The sequence below is a fragment of the Tachyglossus aculeatus genome, chromosome 21 (genome assembly GCF_015852505.1).
Source record: "Tachyglossus aculeatus isolate mTacAcu1 chromosome 21, mTacAcu1.pri, whole genome shotgun sequence".
Classification (NCBI taxonomy): Eukaryota; Metazoa; Chordata; class Mammalia; order Monotremata; family Tachyglossidae; genus Tachyglossus; species Tachyglossus aculeatus.
This window is the reverse complement of record NC_052086.1, coordinates 52,815,988-52,834,039: the sequence shown is the minus strand read 5'-3', so window position 1 is coordinate 52,834,039 and position 18,052 is coordinate 52,815,988. Positions and strand designations below refer to the sequence as shown.

At 46.6% G+C, this 18,052-nt stretch overlaps 1 protein-coding gene and 1 non-coding gene across 2 annotated transcripts in view; both read left to right on the top strand.

Moving 5' to 3' along the window:
• TRAP1 (TNF receptor associated protein 1) overlaps positions 1–16,612 on the top strand; it is a 79,764-nt gene extending 63,152 nt beyond the window's left edge. The window contains exons 9-19 of the mRNA XM_038762783.1: positions 1,447–1,520; positions 3,169–3,324; positions 4,643–4,763; positions 7,546–7,615; positions 9,159–9,306; positions 11,642–11,827; positions 12,665–12,803; positions 12,942–13,027; positions 14,273–14,418; positions 15,223–15,295; positions 16,183–16,612. Of these exons, the coding sequence (XP_038618711.1) occupies positions 1,447–1,520; positions 3,169–3,324; positions 4,643–4,763; positions 7,546–7,615; positions 9,159–9,306; positions 11,642–11,827; positions 12,665–12,803; positions 12,942–13,027; positions 14,273–14,418; positions 15,223–15,295; positions 16,183–16,284 (1,301 nt within the window). The 3' untranslated portion in view covers positions 16,285–16,612. The remainder of the gene's footprint in view (positions 1–1,446; positions 1,521–3,168; positions 3,325–4,642; positions 4,764–7,545; positions 7,616–9,158; positions 9,307–11,641; positions 11,828–12,664; positions 12,804–12,941; positions 13,028–14,272; positions 14,419–15,222; positions 15,296–16,182) is intronic.
• Positions 11,983–12,064, top strand: TRNAS-AGA. Its single transcript has one exon. It is a non-coding gene; the product is annotated as a tRNA-Ser (tRNA).
• Positions 16,613–18,052: the final 1,440 nt, after the last annotated feature.

Sequence of the window (18,052 nt, the reverse complement as noted above, 5' to 3'; positions counted from 1 at the left end):
AACTGGGGAAGGAACGTTGAGAGCAATGGCACAAACCCTGCCTCTCTGGTCGGTTACTTTTTCATCATCAATCGTATTTATTGAGCGCTTACTGTGTGCAGAGCACTGTACCAAGCGCTTGGGAAGTACAAATTGGCAACACATACTTTTTGATACGTTTCTTATAGAAATCTGGGTTTGTGGAGGAACTCACCAATGTAGTCCCCTCCAGCAGAAATTTATGTTCTCTAAGGAAGGAGTGGGAGTGAGCCAGACTGTGAGGAAAAGCGTGGGCCGAGCCAGAGGAAATTTTGGAGCCCCTAAGGAATTCAGCTGATTGGTGGGGTTGTGTCATAGTGCTGTACGTTTGCTTGCAAACTAGAAATCCAGCATCTAATAAACACAAAAAGTATTGATTAAATACGTTGCGGGGCGCGTCCCCAGCTTGTATGCTAGAAGTAGCCCGCTCTCTGGTTATAGATCGACGGCCTCTCCTTTTACCAGGTCCTGTATGGTTTCTTCCTCAACTCCTGCGGGAAGCAACGTGGCCCGGCGGAAAGAGGCTTGGGAGTCAGAGGACCTGGGTCGTAATCCCGGCTCCACCACATACCTGCTGGGTGATCTTCGTGCCTCAGTTCCCTCATCTGCAGAACGCAAATTCAATACCTTGTTCTCCCTCCTACGTAAGACTGTGAGCCCTACATGGGACCTGATTATCTTGTATCTATCCCAGTGCCTTGTTCAGTGTTTGCCACCTAGTAAGTGCTTAACAAATACCGCAGTAGTAGTAGTATGAGTTCCAGGCCAATGTCCTCCCACTTCTTCCCCTCTCCCCCACCTCCATTATATCACGCATCTCTCCACCCACATAAGGCAGCACAGGGCAAGGGGAGCCAAGACAATGGTCTGGATCTCTGGAGCAGTGGCTTTGCTGTCTTGAACTAAAAGAGCATTTTGGATCCATTTGTCCTTCCTTGGATCTGTAAGGCTTACACCATTTACAGCACGGTAAGGCCTGAGCCTATACTACTACTATTGCTACTGCTACTACTACTACTAATAATAGTGGTATTTGTTAAGCACTTAGTCCGTGCCAAGCACCATACTAAGCCCTGGGCAGAAAGAAGATAATCAGGTTGGACAGTCCCTGCCTCACATGGGGCTCACTGTCTAAAGAGGAGAGAGAACAGGTATTGAATCCTCATTTTACAGATGAGGAAACTGAGGCACAGAGAAGTTGTGACTTGTCTGTGGTCACACAGCCAAGCCAGCAAGTGGCAGAGCCAGGATTAGAACCCAGGTTCTTTTGACTCCCAAGCTCTTTCTACTAGGCCGTACTGCTTCCTGAGAACAGCAAGTATTCAGAGGAAGGTCAAACAGAGTATTGAGCAGCTCTCCAAACCCTCTTTCTCCCCAGTGGCATTTTATTGGTGTAAATATTGATTCAATGTTTCTCTGTTGCTCCAGAGGTTGTGACAAAATACAGTAATTTTGTCAGCTTCCCCCTGTACCTGAATGGGAAACGCATCAATACTTTACAGGTAAGAAGAAGTGATGATGATGATGGTATTTGTTAAGCGCTTACTATGTGCAAAGCACTGTTCTAAGTGCTGGGGGGGATACAAGGTGATCAGGTTGTCCCACGTGGGGCTCACAGACTTCATCTCCATTTTACAGATGAGGTCACTGAGGCCCAGAGAAGTGAAGTAAGTTGCTCAAAGTCACACAGCTGACAAGTGGCGGAGCTGGGATTAGAACCCATGACCTCTGACTCCCAAACCCGGGCTCTTTCCACTGAGCCACAGTGCTAGGAAGCTGATTGGAACCCGGAAAAGGGAGCCCCTCTGTCAGATGTTTAGCAATAGGGTATATTCCCCTGGAAATTGAGAGGTGATTTTTGAAAAGGAGAAAGAGATATTTATGGTACAAATTGTCACAGGTCGTATTACGCTGTGAATGTTGAACCACAAAGCTGTAAAGCTCAAGGACCTTAAAATCTAACACTGTTTCTCCTCATTGTCAAGAAATTCTTCCTTCTAACCTAAATCCTTCTTGCTGTAGTTTGTTTTTTGTCCATGGTGGAGGTGAATAGTTGAACATTATTTTTGCTAAGAACAAAACAAAAACCAACAAAAAATTGCTTTTTTTCCAGCTGGAACAATCCCAGTTCCTTTACCTTTACCTCCGGTCTGAGTGTATCAGTGCTATTTATAAAGTACCTGCTGTATACAGGACACTGTGGCAAGCCCTAGAGAGAGTACAAAAAAAGTAAGAGATGTTGTCCTACCCCTAAAGGTCTCACAAGCTCATAGGGGAAGTAGAAGGACAGAGAAGGATAAGAACATCGCTACAGCTGTTGATGGCAGGTCTCATTTCCTGTTATTCTCTTTGGCTTCCCTCTGAACCTCTCTAAGTTCCCCACTTCACTCTTTCGTTGTCCTCAGAATTAGACAACAGTGTTGGTGAAAAGAACAGAACTCTGTCGAGCACCAACTGTCTCACAGTTTTTATATGCAGTTTCCCTGCCCTAGCATTTCAGGATCATGTTGAATAGTGCTTAATTTATTTCCTCTTGACCCCATGACCTCTTCCTTCTGACCTCATTTCTGGTCAGGTTGACCCCATCTTGCGTTGGTGTGTGTTTTCTTCGTTTGGTGAACTAATCCACCCCTCTTCTCCGTAAATTTAATCCTTTGCAATATGAAGGTCCGGAAAATTAGATGTGTCCTTTGGACAACCGGAGAAAGCCAGCCAAAATCCCCCCGGGTTATTCCTCCCTTGGCATTTTTTATGATTTCTGGGAAGGAATGAAGGAAGACTCAACCTCAGGTACCCGAATAGCTGTACTAGAATTATCATCAGTCATATTTACTGAGCGCTGACTGTGTGCTAAGCACTTGGGAGAGAACACTAGACAGAGTTGGTAAACACGTTCCCTGCCCAGAAGGAGCTTACAGTCTAGAGGATCATGCATTTGGGACCCACTTCCTCTGTATCGGAAGCTGCTTGAGTGCCTACAGTGGCTATAATGCCTCTTATCCAGGGCCCAACTCTCCTGGCCATAGCTTGAAGAAGCAGTTATTGATTAGCCAGAGAAGAACTTTGCCTAGCGTCTGTCGGGGTTTATTCTTCAGCAGTTGGGAAGGAGCGGTGTGCAGGTAGCGTTGATTCCACTTTTCCCATTTTCAGGCAATCTGGATGATGGACTCCAAGGATATCGGTGAATGGCAGCATGAGGAGTTCTACCGTTACATAGCTCAGGCCTACGATAAACCTCGTTATACCCTCCACTACAAGACCGATGCCCCTCTGAACATACGAAGTATCTTCTACGTGCCAGAAACTGTGAGACTTTCCAATTTCTTGACTGGGTGGGTGGGTGCGCAAGAATAAGTCCATTCAGAGACACATCTGATGGTTTATCATGGTATTTGTTAAGCGCTTACTCTGTGGTAAACACTGTTCTAAGAGCTGGGGTAGGTACAAGTTAATCAGGTTGGACACAGTCCCTGTCCCACATGGGGCTCACAGTCTTCATCCCCATTTTACAGGTAAGGTAACCGAGGCACAGAGAAATTAAGTGACTCAGTCCAGATTAGAACCCAGGTCCTCTGACTCCCAAGCCTGTGCTCTTTCCCCGAGGCCACTCTGCTTCGGGTGGGTGGGAGTCTCCCGGTGGTCATCAAGAATACGGTGTTTCAGAAGATGAACTGAAGGGAAATGCCCCTTTATTAAAAACATTTCTTCTCAGTGGCAGTGCTGCCTGCCTTGTCTGCCCAAATTGTGTCATCTTCATGCATCACAGTTAGAGACCAGCATTTCCGTTGGATGTAAATTTTGCCGGTTCAGATAAAAGTGTCCCTGGAAGTGGTTTGGGATGGATTTTGAGTGCTGATGGAAATCCCCCAGGTGCTCTAATTGTATTAATAGGAATGCAAATGTGGACGGGCTTGTAATCATTAAGCCGGCTGGTGGGAGATAAAGAATCTGGTTTAAGTTGGGCCCCCGGGGGAACAGGTATGCACAGAACTGGCCTGATGCATTTCATTCACTTGGAGCTTTCTCCCAGGAAAAAGTGGGATAGTTTTTCAAGTTGGAAGCCTATGAGGCATTAATGTTGGCCAGGAATTTTACCAGTCTAATACACGATGTTTTCTAGCCACACTTCTTGAGTAAAAACACAGTAGGTGCCATTTCCTCTGGATTCCCTCCCCATCCCCCCGCCTTACCTCCTTCTCCTCCCCACAGCACCTGTATATATGTTTGTACATATTTATGACTCGATTTATTAATTTTATTTGTACATATTTATTCTATTTATTTTATTTTGTTAATATGTTTTGTTTTGTTGACTGTCGCCCCCTTCTAGACTGTGAGCCCGCTGTTGGGTAGGGACCGTCTCTATATGTTGCCGACTTGGACTTCCCAAGCGCTTAGTACAGTGCTCTGCTCACAGTAAGCGCTCAATCATCATCAATGGTCTTTATTGAGCGCTTACTATGTGCAGAGCACTGTACTAAGCGCTTGGGAAGTAGAAATTGGCAACATATAGAGACAGTCCCTACCCAACAGTGGGCTCACAGTCTCAATAAATATGATTGATTGAATGAATGAATTAATTAATTAATTAATGAACTTACCCTCTCCCCCGTCTCCTGTTCAGAAGCCATCCATGTTTGATGTCAGCCGGGAGCTGGGTTCCAGCGTTGCTCTCTACAGCCGCAAAGTTCTGATCCAAACCAAAGCCTCAGACATCCTGCCCAAGTGGCTGCGTTTCCTCCGAGGTATGGCGGCTCGGCCTTTTATCTTTCTTCCTCAAATGTCCTCGGTGCTTTTCCTACCAATGTGGCTTCCTCATGTGGAAAGCCACAAGCCTGTATTGAAATCGTTTTCTGAACTGTTCCCTCATTGACTTCCTTTCCGGTAAGAAATCTGTTTGAGGATTATTTTAGAGATAAAAGTCAGCCAATCAGTGGTTTTATTGAGTGCTTACTCGGTGCCAGGCGCTGTTACAAGCGCTGGGGTAGATTCAGGATAATCAAGTTGGACACAGTCGCCATCCCACATTTTACAGTTGAAGTAACTGAGCCACTGAGAAGTGAAGGGACTTGTTCAAGGTCATACGGTGGGCAAGTGGAGGGGCAGGGATTAGAACCCGGGTCCTCCTGATTCCCAGGCTTGTACTCTATTCATTAAGCCACTGTCCCGAGTGCTTGGGAGAGTACAGTACAACAAGCAGCAGACACATTCCCGGCCCATGACGAGTTTAAGAGGGAGTGACTCGCTCGGCTACTAGCTTCAGAATGATCCTTGAGCATTGCAGAGTAGCCATTTGATGCTGCACCTACCTACGTCATCATCAATCGTATTTATTGAGCGCTTACTGTGTGCAGAGCACTGTACTAAGCGCTTGGGAAGTACAAGTCGGCAATATATGTTTACTAACTACTGGTGCTTTCACTTTGATGGCCTTTCGATTCGGGTGTCCTTCAGCAGTGGCTTCCGACGGGGTGCAAGGATTCACTGGGGTTAGTTGGAGATTTACCAGGTGTTCTTTTGAAACAGCAGCGGGTGTGAGGGTGTGGTGACTGCTCCAGCATGTTCCCGAGTTTACTTGTACATATAACAGTGTGGGCCCAGGGACGTGTCCTTTCTAAAGCCCCAAAGACGTGAAGAGTAGTCTGTGAGAGAACTCTTCTGTCCTCTTCCCAAGAGCTTCTTTTTTTTTTTTTTTTTGATGGCATTTGTTAAGCGCTTACTATGTGCAGAGCACTGTTCTAAGCGCTGGGGGGGATACATGGTGATCAAATTGTCCCACGTGGGGCTCACAGTCTTAATCCCTATTTTACAGATGAGGTAACTGAGGCCAGGAGAAGTTCAGTGACTTGCCCAAGGTCACCCAGCAGACATGTGGCAGAGTTGGGATTCGAACCCATGACCTCTGACTCCAAAGCCCGTGCTCTTTCCACTGAGCCACGCTGCTTCCCCTTTCTTCTTCCGTCAGACCCCTCCTTATGTTTTAGAAATGAGTGAATCAACTAACCAGTAGTTTTTATTGTTTCCCATACGCGGAACACTGTGCTACGCTCTTGGGAGATCACAGTAGTTAGTAGACACGGTCCTTGCCCACAAGGAACTTACATTCTAGCTGGGGAGATGCTGAAAAAATGTACATATGAGGAGGAGGAGCAGTGCAGAAGGGTGTGCATTTTTCAAAAAAGTGGGTATGTAAAGCAGTGTGTTTGGAAGTGCTACGAGTAGTTCATTCATTCAATAACTATTGAAATACAATTGAACGAATGAACTATTTGTAGCACTTCCAAACACATTGCTTTACATACCCACTTTTTGGAAAAACGCACACAGTTGTACCAGCCAGAGTAGTTGTGAGAACTCGAATGCTGAGTTGGTGCTGAAGTGTCATTTGCAGGTGAGATGGCGCCTAGGGAAAGAAAAATTAATTGGAAGGCTATCTGGAGGAGATGTGATTTCCAAGGGGCTTTGAAGACCGGGAGGTGGGGAGAGCTGTGGTCTGGTGGATTTGATGGGGTGGGAGGGTGGGAGGTCAAGGCCAAGGGAGGTTTGTGAGCAAGAGGTTGGAGGCGGGGGAGGAGAATAACAGACAGGGAAGCGCGTTAGCTTAAGAGGAAAGAAGAGTGCAAGTTGGGGTACAGTGGGAGAGGCGGGAAGATAACTAGGAGGGAGAGAGCTGATAGTGTGCCTTAAAGGCACAGGTCAGGACATTCTGCTTGAAGTGGAATGGTAACCACTGAACCATTGAAGGTGTTTGAGGAGAGGAGACCTGTGTGTAGAGCAGACATTTTAGAAAAATGATCCAGCCAGCCAAGTGCAATATGGACTGGAGGTGAGGAGACCGGTGAATTGGCAGGTGCAGCGGTCATGCCGGAACACGAAAAGTCCTCGAACCAGTACGGTGGCTGCTTGGACAGAGAGGAAGGGGTGGATCCTGTGGAGGAAAAGGGGGCAGGATTTAGTGTCAGCTTGAATGTGGGGGATTGACAGACAGGGAAGACTCGAGGAAATTGTGGAATTTAGACAAAGAGTTCAGTTTTGGACATACTGAACTTAAGGTTCTGGCAGGACATTTCAAACCACAATGAAAACACTTTAAATTCAACAGCCAAAGTAAACAGTAAAATATATGCATTAAATACTACTTGGAAGAGATAGTATTGAGGTACCTCAGAAACCCATTCAGATACAGGCATAAAATCCTTGTTATTGTCAGGGAAAATAATTCTGATGTACCTGCCTTATGGCCTTTATTTGTATTAGCTATGACTACTGTTACCCTCTTAACTATTATTTTAGTTCGTGTAGGTTTGCCTTTCCTAGTAGGTGGTAAGCCCCCTGAGTAAAGGCATGCCTTTTTCCACATCTCATCCATGTGCACAGTACAGAGCTCTGCACACAGCAGGGACTCCCCAAAATTGATGAAGGGGTTTGATGAAAAATGCCTCTTGAAGTGTGTATTATATGTTATAACTATATATATTTTTAATGGCATATCCACTAATGCATTTGCTTTACTGTTTTGCCCCAAAGGGGTGGTGGACAGCGAGGACATTCCCCTGAACCTCAGCCGGGAGCTGCTCCAAGAGAGCACCCTCATCAGGTGAGTCCAGACCCCAGAAGAAGGGCGGGAGGGATTGAGTGGGTCATGGAAGCCTCCAGCCTCTCGCCACTCCTCTCCACCCTTTACTGGACTGCCTGGATCATTTTTCTAAAACATCACTCTGCCCACATAGTCCCTCTCCTCAGAAATCTCTGAAAGTTCAACGGTTACCCTTGTCGGTGTGAAGCAACAACTCTAATCTTTGCCTGTAAGGCACTCCTCAGCTCTCGCTTTCTTGCTCACTCTTTAACTGGTTTAACAGTCTTTTAGACTGTGAGCCCACTGTTGGGTAGGGACTGTCTCTATATGTTGCCAACTTGTACTTCCCAAGCGCTTAGTACAGTGCTTTGCACACAGTAAGCGCTCAATAAATACGATTGGTGATGATGGTTCATCTTCTCCATTTCTCTCAAGCGCTCCTACTCATTGTAACCATTTCCTTGTCTCCCTTGCCTCTGACCCCTTTGCTTTCCCCCTTTCTTCTCCATTTGCCTTCTCTGATTCATTTTTCTTCTCCCTAGTTGCCTTTATGTCCCAATCTACCTTCTCAGCACTTTTGTGCTCCCTCCACAGTTAAGCCCTTTAGCTCTCCCATAGCTTCCCACACTTGTTAACATATATACTCAACTAATTAAGCACTTAGTTGTCCACATCCTCCTATATGTAAATCGTCATGTGCCCGTCTCCACCAGGCTGGAAAATCATGGAAGTCAGGGATTGTGTCTTGACTATTCTGTGTTATTGCTGCCCTGGTACAAAAAAGCGATTATTCCCTTGGTTTGAAAAATTATTTCTAAAGATGGTACACCCATTTGCTTGCAATTAGTTTAACATTTAAGTAGCCAGTACACAAAACTCTTTTTTTTTTAATGGTATGTAAATGCTTACTCTGTGCCAGGCACTGTTCTACGCTCTGGGATAAATACAAGAGAATCGGTTTGGACACAGTCCCTGTCCCACAGAGGGCTCACAGTCTTAATTCCCATTTTACAGGTGAGCTACCTGAGGCACAGAAAAGTGACTTACCAAGGTCACACAGCAGACAAGTGGCAGAACGAGGATTAGAACTCAGGTCCTCTGATGATTTCTAGGCCCATGCTGTTTACACCAGGCCATGCTGCTACCGTGGGTGAAGGCCCAACCCAGGAATCCAGTCTTTTACTCTGACCCTGGCCCCTCTGAAGACAGATAAATCACGAGAACATACCATTTACAAGCGCTTAGTACAGTGCTCTGCACACAGTAAGCACTCAATACATACGATTATTGATTTACCAAAGGATCTTCTTGGCTCATGTCTGGGAGGCGGGCTTCAAATACAGTCTCTAGCGAGTAATCTCCAGGGGTGTGTTTCAGCTGCCCTGAATCTGCTCTCTTAAAGCATTGCATTCTCTGCATGCCCAGCTCTCCCACTTTCTCCCCGTCACACCCTCAAGAAACACACAAGAACAGTGGGAATCTGAGATGCTCGAACAGCTAGAAAAAGATTGATTTGAATAACCTACAGCCTTTAGTTAATTTTTTTTTTTATCATATTCCATAGGAAACTCCGGGATGTTTTGCAGCAGAGGCTCATCAAGTTTTTTGTGGACCAGAGCAAAAAAGACCCTGAAAAGTACGCCAAGTTCTTTGAAGATTATGGGCTGTTCATGAGGGAAGGGATCGTGACCATAGCCGAACAGGAGGTCAAGGTATGATATAATTGTGGTATTCGTTAAGGGCTTACCATGTACTAGGCATTGTAATAAGTGCTGGGGTAGATACAAGATAATCAGGTAGGGCACAGTCCCTGTCCTACATGGGGCTCACAGTCTTCATCCCCGTTTTGCAGATGAGGTAACTGAGGCCTAGAGAAGTGAAGTGACTTGCCCAAGGTCACACACCAGACTTAGTAGCAGAGCCGGGATTAGAACCCAGGTCCTCAGACTCCCAAGCCCGTGTTCTTTGCAATTGGCCACACTGCTTAGGTATAGGCCTAGAGCGTTTAAGGCGTTAACGCCTTAATCTGTGATGATCCTGAGAACTAGGCTGAAGTAGAGCCGTTGATTCGGGTCCTTAAATCTGCTATTTCATCCCATATTTGTTCTCCTTCCTGCTTTACCTTAAGTCTCTGTTCCACTGTCTGTAAATCATTTATGTCAGTAGCCCCCATTAAACTGTATACTCTTTTAGGTAGAGAATGTTTGTCTAGCTACTTAGGAACACTCCCAGGCCTTTAGTAGGGTGTTCTGTCCTCAGGCCCTTACTTAGTGACTATCACTGATGGTAGGAAATGGGTTAGAGAAAACTCTAATTCAGAAGAAATCTCCAGAAACCTGGATTTTTGACCTGGTAACCTTGGTTGTTTTTGAGAATTTTCATCCTCCAAAGGAGATGAATACATAAACTAGTGTAGCTTACCTGGACATTAATAGTGTCTGTCTTCCAGACTCCGAGCCCAGGGGGAACTAGTTGTAGGCCCACCTCACTGTGGCCACCCACTCTTCTGTCCACGCAGCCTGGGGGATTGTCCTCGGGTATTAAGAAGCAGGTATTGAGCTCTCTTTGGGACCTGTCTACCTGGGTGGCACCCTGGACTCTGCTGCCCAAGTGACTGCAGAGACAGTGTGGCTGAAGGGGACAAAGGTACCCTTTGCCCATCTTGTCCTTTTTTTTTTTTTTCCTGTTTCTTTCTCTCTTTTTTTCCCCCCCTTATGGTATTTGTTAAGCGCTTACTGTGTGTCACTGTTCTAAGCAGTGGGGTAGATACAAGTGGATTAGGTTGGACACACTCGCCTGTCCCACATGGGGCTCACAAACTAAGTAGGAAGGCAAACAGGAGAACTGCGACACAGAGAAGTTAAGTGACTTATCCAAGGTCACACAGCAGGCAGTTGGCAGAGCTGGTATTAGAACCCAGGTCCTCTGGCTCCCAGGCCTGTACAGGCTCTTTCCACTAGGCCACCTTGATTCTGCCCTCTTGCTTCTCTACTCCACAGCTTTCCTTTTTCCCCACCCTTTCTTTTCTCTCCTGTTTCTTTGGCCTGCTTGCCTCCCATCTTTTTCCCCCTCTCTGCTCCTTAACTTTTCTTCTTTTTCCTAAAAAGCTCCACCTCCTACATCCTGTCCCCTCACACTGGTTTACCTCCAGTGGATGGTATTTTCTCACCTGTGGTCACTATAAAAGGTGATTCATTCTAAAATATGAGTATATTTTAAACACCCGACAAAAGGCCCTTTTACGTTGGTGTGGGTTTATTCAGAGAATTGTATGTGTGCAGTGGAGATAACTCCACACAGTCCTGAAAAATGAGCATACATCAAAGTTTGGACACAAAAGCTTTGAGATGGGATAACTCCTGGTGCTTAGCACATAGTACGCTCTTAATTGCCGTAAGTATTACTATCATTAGGAGTAGTGTGGAAGGGAGAGGGAAGGTAGAAAAATCAACAGATTTCCTTTGGGTTTGAGCCCCATCCCAGCCCCCAGAAGTACTTTCCTCTGAGGCCCAACAGCCCCTGGAGTCAGGGTCTCCTTGGGACACACCTTTGCCCTCTGCAACTTCAATCAGTCTGTCAACGATATTAGTACCGAGCACTGTGCTAAGTGCCTGGGTGAGTGCCATACAACAGAATTGGCAGACACGTTCCTCACCCCTAGCAAGCTTACACTCTAGAGAAACTCGTCCCCCCAACGATATTCTGCAACTTGAATCCCACTTCACCCTCCGATTCTCCCTGACCCATTGGATTCTTGTGGGGACAACAGAGTCGGTCTTGTTCTCAAAGCCAGAGATGAGTTGGGACCAGTCCTACTTAGTGATGTCCTTCTGTAGCCGTGTGGCTTCAGGAGAGCATCTGTGAGGTGCTCTTCAATGGTATTCATTGGGCGCTTGCTGCGTGCCAAGCACTGTGCAAAGTGCATGGGAGACTACTGTACAACAGAGTTGGGGCACATGTTTCCTGCCCACGGGGAGCTTAGAGTCTAGAGGGGGATGAGGGCACCCTGTTGGTGTTGAACTGTCCTCTTCTTTCCCTTGACTCCAGGAAGATATTGCTAAACTATTGCGTTACGAGTCGTCGGCTCTGCCTGCAGGACAGCTGACCAGCCTTGCAGAATACGCTGGCCGCATGCAGGCTGGCACCAGGAACATCTATTACCTGTGTGCGCCCAACCGTCACCTGGCTGAGCACTCTCCGTACTTTGAGGCCATGAAGCAGAAACACATGGAGGTAGGTGAACTGATTGGGCTGAGAACTCACCACAGTACTGACCCAAAGAAACGTCCTGCGGCCTTCTCATCAAAAAGGCAGGAAATGCAGCTAGGAGGAGGCTGGGAAAGACTAGCAAACATCAGAGAGACTAAGTGATTCTAAGAGACTAAGTTGTAGTCGTGGCCGAGTGGTTAAAGCGATGGACTAGAATTCCATTGGGGTTTCCCCGTGCAGGTTCGAATCCTGCCGACTACGTGTTTCGTTTCCTTTCCTGTGTTTTCCCAGACTGAGCCCCTTCCTTCCTCTCCCCCTCGTCCCCCTCTCCATCCCCCCCGTCTTACCTCCTTCCCTTCCCCACAGCACCTGTATATATGTATATATGGTTGTACATATTTATTACTCTATTTATTTTACTTGTACATATCTATCCTATTTATTTTATTTTGTTAGTATGTTTGGTTTTGTTCTCTGTCTCCCCCTTTTAGACTGTGAGCCCAGAGTTGGGTAGGGACTGTCTCTATATGTTGCCAACTTGGACTTCCCAAGCGCTTAGTACAGTGCTCTGCACATAGTAAGCGCTCAATAAATACGATTGATGATGATGATGATGATTCCTTTTCATCCCTCCGCAACACTAAAGGGAAGTTCGATCCAGGCTCGAATGAATGAGACTGTATCTCCTATAAACACCATGTGTCTGTTACCATGCCTTGCTGCATACTTGGTTGGGAGGGAAAGGTGAATGGTTAAAGAGCATCAGACCCGTTTGGTTCTCCCACAGTAACTGGCACAACTGTTCGTGACCTGATGTACGCTACAGATTAGGGTCCATATCAACTCTGTGATTCCTCGTAGGTGCTCTTCTGTTATGAACAATTTGATGAGCTAACACTGTTGCACCTGCGAGAATTTGACAAGAAGAAGCTGATCTCCGTAGAGACGGATATTGTTGTTGATCACTACAAGGAGGACAAGTTTGAGAGTGATTCTACAGGTAGGGCACTTGTCATCTATTTTAGTAGTGGCTACCCCTGTCAAAAGTGGGTTTATTTTTTTTTTTTAAAAAGGAGTAAAAAAAAATTAGAAAGCCAGTTGATGAGGTAAAATAACCCCATGCTGTCGTTCCTCGCAGCTACCGAGCGCCTGTCAGAGAAGGAGGCAGAGGACCTGATGGCCTGGATGAGAAATGCTCTGGGATCTCGGGTCACCAACATTAAGGTGAGGTTTCTGTTGATGTCTGGGGCTGGGTCACGGAAGCCACGTGTATTTCCTTGCAGAGAGGCAGAAGGACCTGGGTTCCAATTCCGGCTCTGCCGCTTGTCTGCTGTGTGACCTTGGGTAACTTGACAACTTCTCTGTGCCACAGTTCCCTCATCTGTACAATGGGGATTAAGACTGAGCCCCACGAGACAGGGACTGTGTCCAACCCGATTAGCTCCTGTCTACCCTTGCACTTAGAACAGTGCCCGGCATATAGTAAGTGCTCAACAAATATTACTATCATTTGTTTTTAATTATTATTATCATTCATAGTCAAAGTTTTCTTAAGCCCTCTCATGTTCCCAGCTCTGGGCCAAGCCATTACAAAATTGGCATGGTCCCTCTTGGCTTCCCAGGTCAGCCTCTGGCTCTGGAAAGTCTGGAAAATTTTTAAAAAGTGCTTCTCATGCCTTAGGCTGGTGGGCTTTTGAGTCCATCACACCCCTTCAGCTGTTCCAGGAGGCGTGCCCAAGCTGAAAAGTTGGCACTCGCTCCTCCCCGCATCATCCCCATTTCTTGTTTGAGGCCACCCCTCTCATCCCCAGAGCTGGAAACATCTTGCTTAGGCCTGCAACTTGAATGACCCAGGCCCCCATATTGAGGAATCTAGATGGAGTCAATTGGGCTTAAACATGCTCATCAGCCACCCCACGGGGACAGTCAATCATTCAGGTGCCAGGCAGCAGTAAAAAAACAAAGATAAGCCAGAAATGGTTCCAGTGGGCAGAGGCAAAGAGTATTTTTTGAGTGATATTTTTGTTGGCTAAATTATTCTGATGTCTACTGAGGTGTGTGTGTGCCCTGACAAAGCAATTATGAACGTTTGGACCTAAATTAAGAACAGGTAGCAGGATCGGATTGTGTCGGGTGGATGATCATTCCCAGAAGAATCGAGTTGGGGAGTTTATGTTCATGCCCTTCTTCCACTTAGGGATCGGCAGTGGGGGTGTTTATGGGCGACAGTAAGCTGTTACGCTTCCTGTTCAGTCCCTGGATTTCTCCTGCCCTTTGTGGATGGTTTCTGGAAAAGTACCGAAAGAGAATTGGGCAAAACCCAGATAAGCAATTGCCCAGATCAGCCAGCCCATCTCACTTTCCCTCTCTCGGGTTGTTTACCAACCCCCCCACCCCTGCAACACACTGTTCATTTCCCATGCTAAAAACCGTAGTGGCCTGAGGTGTTTTCCCTGCATTCCTCTGAAGGTGACAACACGGTTGGACACCCACCCAGCCATGATCACGGTCCTGGAGATGGGCGCCGCTCGGCACTTCCTGCGCATGCAGCAGCTGGCCAAGACCAATGAGGAGCGGGCCCAGATCCTGCAGCCCACGCTGGAGATCAACACTGGGTAAAACTTACAGGAGCAGCAGGGCCTAGTGGATGGAGGACATGCTTGGGAGTCCGAAGGACCTAGGTTCAAATTCCGGCTCTGTCTGCCGTGCCACCTTGGACAAGTCACTTAAGTTCTCTGTGCTTCAGTTACCTCATAAAATGGGAATTAAGGCTGTGAGTCCCAGGTGGGACTTGGACTGTGTCCAGCCTGATTAGTTTGTACCTACCTCAGTGCTCGGTATAGTGTCTGGCACATTGTAAAGCACTTGACAAATACAGCCGCCCCACCAATAAAAAAGGCGGGGGGGCATTTCCCCCTGAATTTGGAGGAGGTCCACGGTCTGTCCAAGACGCTTCAGTCAAAACTCCGAGTGGAATTCCCGGAAGGGAGAATGAGAGCCACTCTTTGGGCCTCACTATGGGCAGTGGTGCCAGGCCCTGCTTGGGCCAGGAATTTACAGGCTACTGTCCAAGGGATATCTCAGCAGATAATTTCTGGAGCTGATGTGTATGACAGGTTGAAAAAAATCCTAAAATACTGAGGACAAAGTCACAGAAAGTCGCACAGCGTCAACTTTCCCAGTCAAACCTAGATGGGGCATCTGCATCATAACCAGCAGATTGGATAGGAAAGGAAAAAACGAAGGTTTGTCCAAGCAAATCACCAAAAAGATTTGACAATTAGGTGCAAGAGGAAAAGAAAATGACCTTAAGAGCACAGTAGAATCTGAATAACGTTAGATTCTGTGCATTGCCCGTAATGACTTAGAGGGTTTAGCTTAGGTTAAAAACTTCTCATCATTACCATCTTATCTTGTAGGCATGCTCTGATCAAGAAACTCGATCAACTGAGGAACAACCAACCTGATCTGGCCCAGATGGTGATTGATCAGGTGAGTGTTGATGCGTCTCATCTGGGGAAGAAATGGCAAACTCCTCCCAAGCCAGCATTTTCTGTACCTAGGCAGAAAGGAAGCATAAAAAGACCCTTAAGGTTATGCATCCTCCAAAAGACTGCCTGAAGGTATAACCTCCTCTACGGCACTGGAGACATGGATTTCTCTTTAAGGACTATTGGATGCAGGGAGATGTGTCATGCTCCTCACTCTGAATCCAAGGCATTGGTACAAGTTGGAAGACTACCTTAGAGGGGAATTTTCCATTTTCAGGATGCGTTAAAATTCTTGGACCCAGCCCAACCTTATTTTCGAGGGAGAATGAGGGCGAGAGGGGTGCAGACTTGATGGATCTGAAGTCCCAGAACGCTCCTGAGTCTTTAGTGATTTTTCCAAAGCTGTTGTGAGTCTTTTACCCCTGTGGTCCACCTCATCCAGAGAGAGACCCAGGGAAACCTGAAATGGGAAAGGAGGGGGTGTGGGGGTCTAGGAACCAATGTGAATTGAAGTCGCTTTGTGCAGAGTTATTTTACCTCCCTGCTTTTAGCCAAGTGGAGAAGTTATCCATAGTGATAGTTGCATGTGGCTATAGTGTTTATCAGTGATAGCTAGTGTTGTGGGGAGAAACACATTATTGAATATATACTCTGCCTGAGTCTGAACAAGATGTTGCTCCCTTTCTGAGATTCGTGTCCTCTTCTGTAGAATGGCTGATCCCTAAAAAAAAAAAAAAAAAAAGCTTGCCATACTTATATCATCACCTCTCAATGAAGCGCTTTCCTCACCCAAGATCAGGAGGTGGGATGATTTCACTTGGAGGGAATTTTCTAACAATGATGCATTGCTGCTATCAATAATTTGGCCTTTCCTTCCTCATCTCACAGATATACGAGAATGCCATGATAGCTGCAGGACTCAACGACGACCCAAGACCGATGGTGGGACGTCTCAATGAACTTCTCACCAAAGCCCTGGAAAAACACTGACTCCAGAATCCCCGGCCAGCCCCAAGGTTCCAGATCGAGGCTCCGTCCTCCTGTTCTTCTCACTTCACCAACTTCGGTGCTTCGGGGGATTGAAATTGTTGTGGCTTTGAGGGCCCACTCGATCCTGTCTACCACATGCACTGTGGTTGAGGAGGGGAGCGAAAAGGTCTGCAATTGACTGTAATTAAGCAGACACTTCCGACCTCCTTGTAGATCCTGATGTCCCCCCCACCGTTGCACAAACTCCAACCACAAGCATGAAACCACAAAGCTGAAAGGGGAGTGGTGATCCTGCTATCGTTCAGTAAAATTAAACAATATTTCTTCATTCTTGTGTTTGCTCTGTCAGAGGGGAGAAAGACTCTTACTGGGTTATAGAGGGCTGATTGATTGGTCTTCCTCAGTGGTTGGGGTTTCTTATTGATACACTTCTGTCTCTAGGAATGTCAGCTGGAAAGCAAGGGAAGTTTTCTGCAAATAGCTCTGCCTTAACGTTGACCTTGCTGTGTTGATCTGAACATGGGAACAAGTAGGTGATCATGAGGAATCTTTATAGACAAGGGAAGGCACTGAATCCTTTCACCCTTCAGAACTCCTTAATGAAAAGCAGTGTAGCCTAGTGTGTAGGGCACTGTCCTTGAGAGTCAGAAGGATCTGGGTTCTAATCCTTGTGTGTTGCATGACTGTGGGCAAGTCACTTCACTACGCTTCAGTTACCTCTTCTGTAAAATGGGGGTTGAGTGTGAGGCCCTTGTGGGACATTGACTGTGTCCAACCTGATTAGCTTGTATCCAACCTAGTGCTTGGGACATAGTAAGTGCTTAAATACCATTTTAAAAAAATGCCTCATTTGCAGCAGATATATGGGCAGGAGAATTGGTGGGTTATCAGGGAAATGGCTGGGGCAGCAACCGCCAAGTTCCACAGCCACGCATTTGTTGGCCCAGCTATCGCAAGGACTTTGCCCCTTCTTCCAAAGAATGGAAGGCATCTGCTGCATGGCCTTTCTTTGTAATGAAATCTGATTCTTAGTCTGTTGCCTTTAGTGGCCAGCAATATTATTAATAATAGTGGTATTTGTTATGCACTTACTATGTGCCAAGCACTGTTCTAAGCGCTGGAGTAATCAGGTTGTCTCACGTGGGGCTCAGTTTCCAGATGAGGTAACAGGCACAGAGAAGTTAAGTGACTTGCTCAAAGTCACAGAGCTGATAAGTGGCGGAGCTGCGTTAGAACCCATGATCTTCTGACTCCACCTCACTATTCTCCTTCTACAACCCAGCCCACACACTTTCATTCATTCACTAGTATTTACTGAGCCCTTACTGTGTGCAGAGCGCTGTACTAAATGCTTGGAAAATACAATTCAGCAACAGACTATCCCTATCCATCAATGGGCTCACAATCTAGAAGGGGGAATAGAGACAACAGAAAAAAACCAAGTAGGCATCAATATAAATGCATAGATTCAGATATATACACATTAATAGAATAATAAATATGTACATAAATACAGAAGTGGAGGGGGGTCAAGCAGAGGGAGGGAATAGGGCGATGGAGAGGGAAGGAGGAGCAGATGAAGGGGGGGGGCTCAGTCTGGGAAGGCCTCCTGGAGGAGGTGAGCTTTCAGTAGGGCTTTGAAGGGGGGAAGTGTGCTAGTTTGGCAGATGGGAGGAGGGAAGGCATTTCAGGCCATAGGTAGGACATGGGCTAGGGGTCCACTATAACCCAGGGGTCGATGGGGCAGGTGATGAGGCACAGTGTGGAG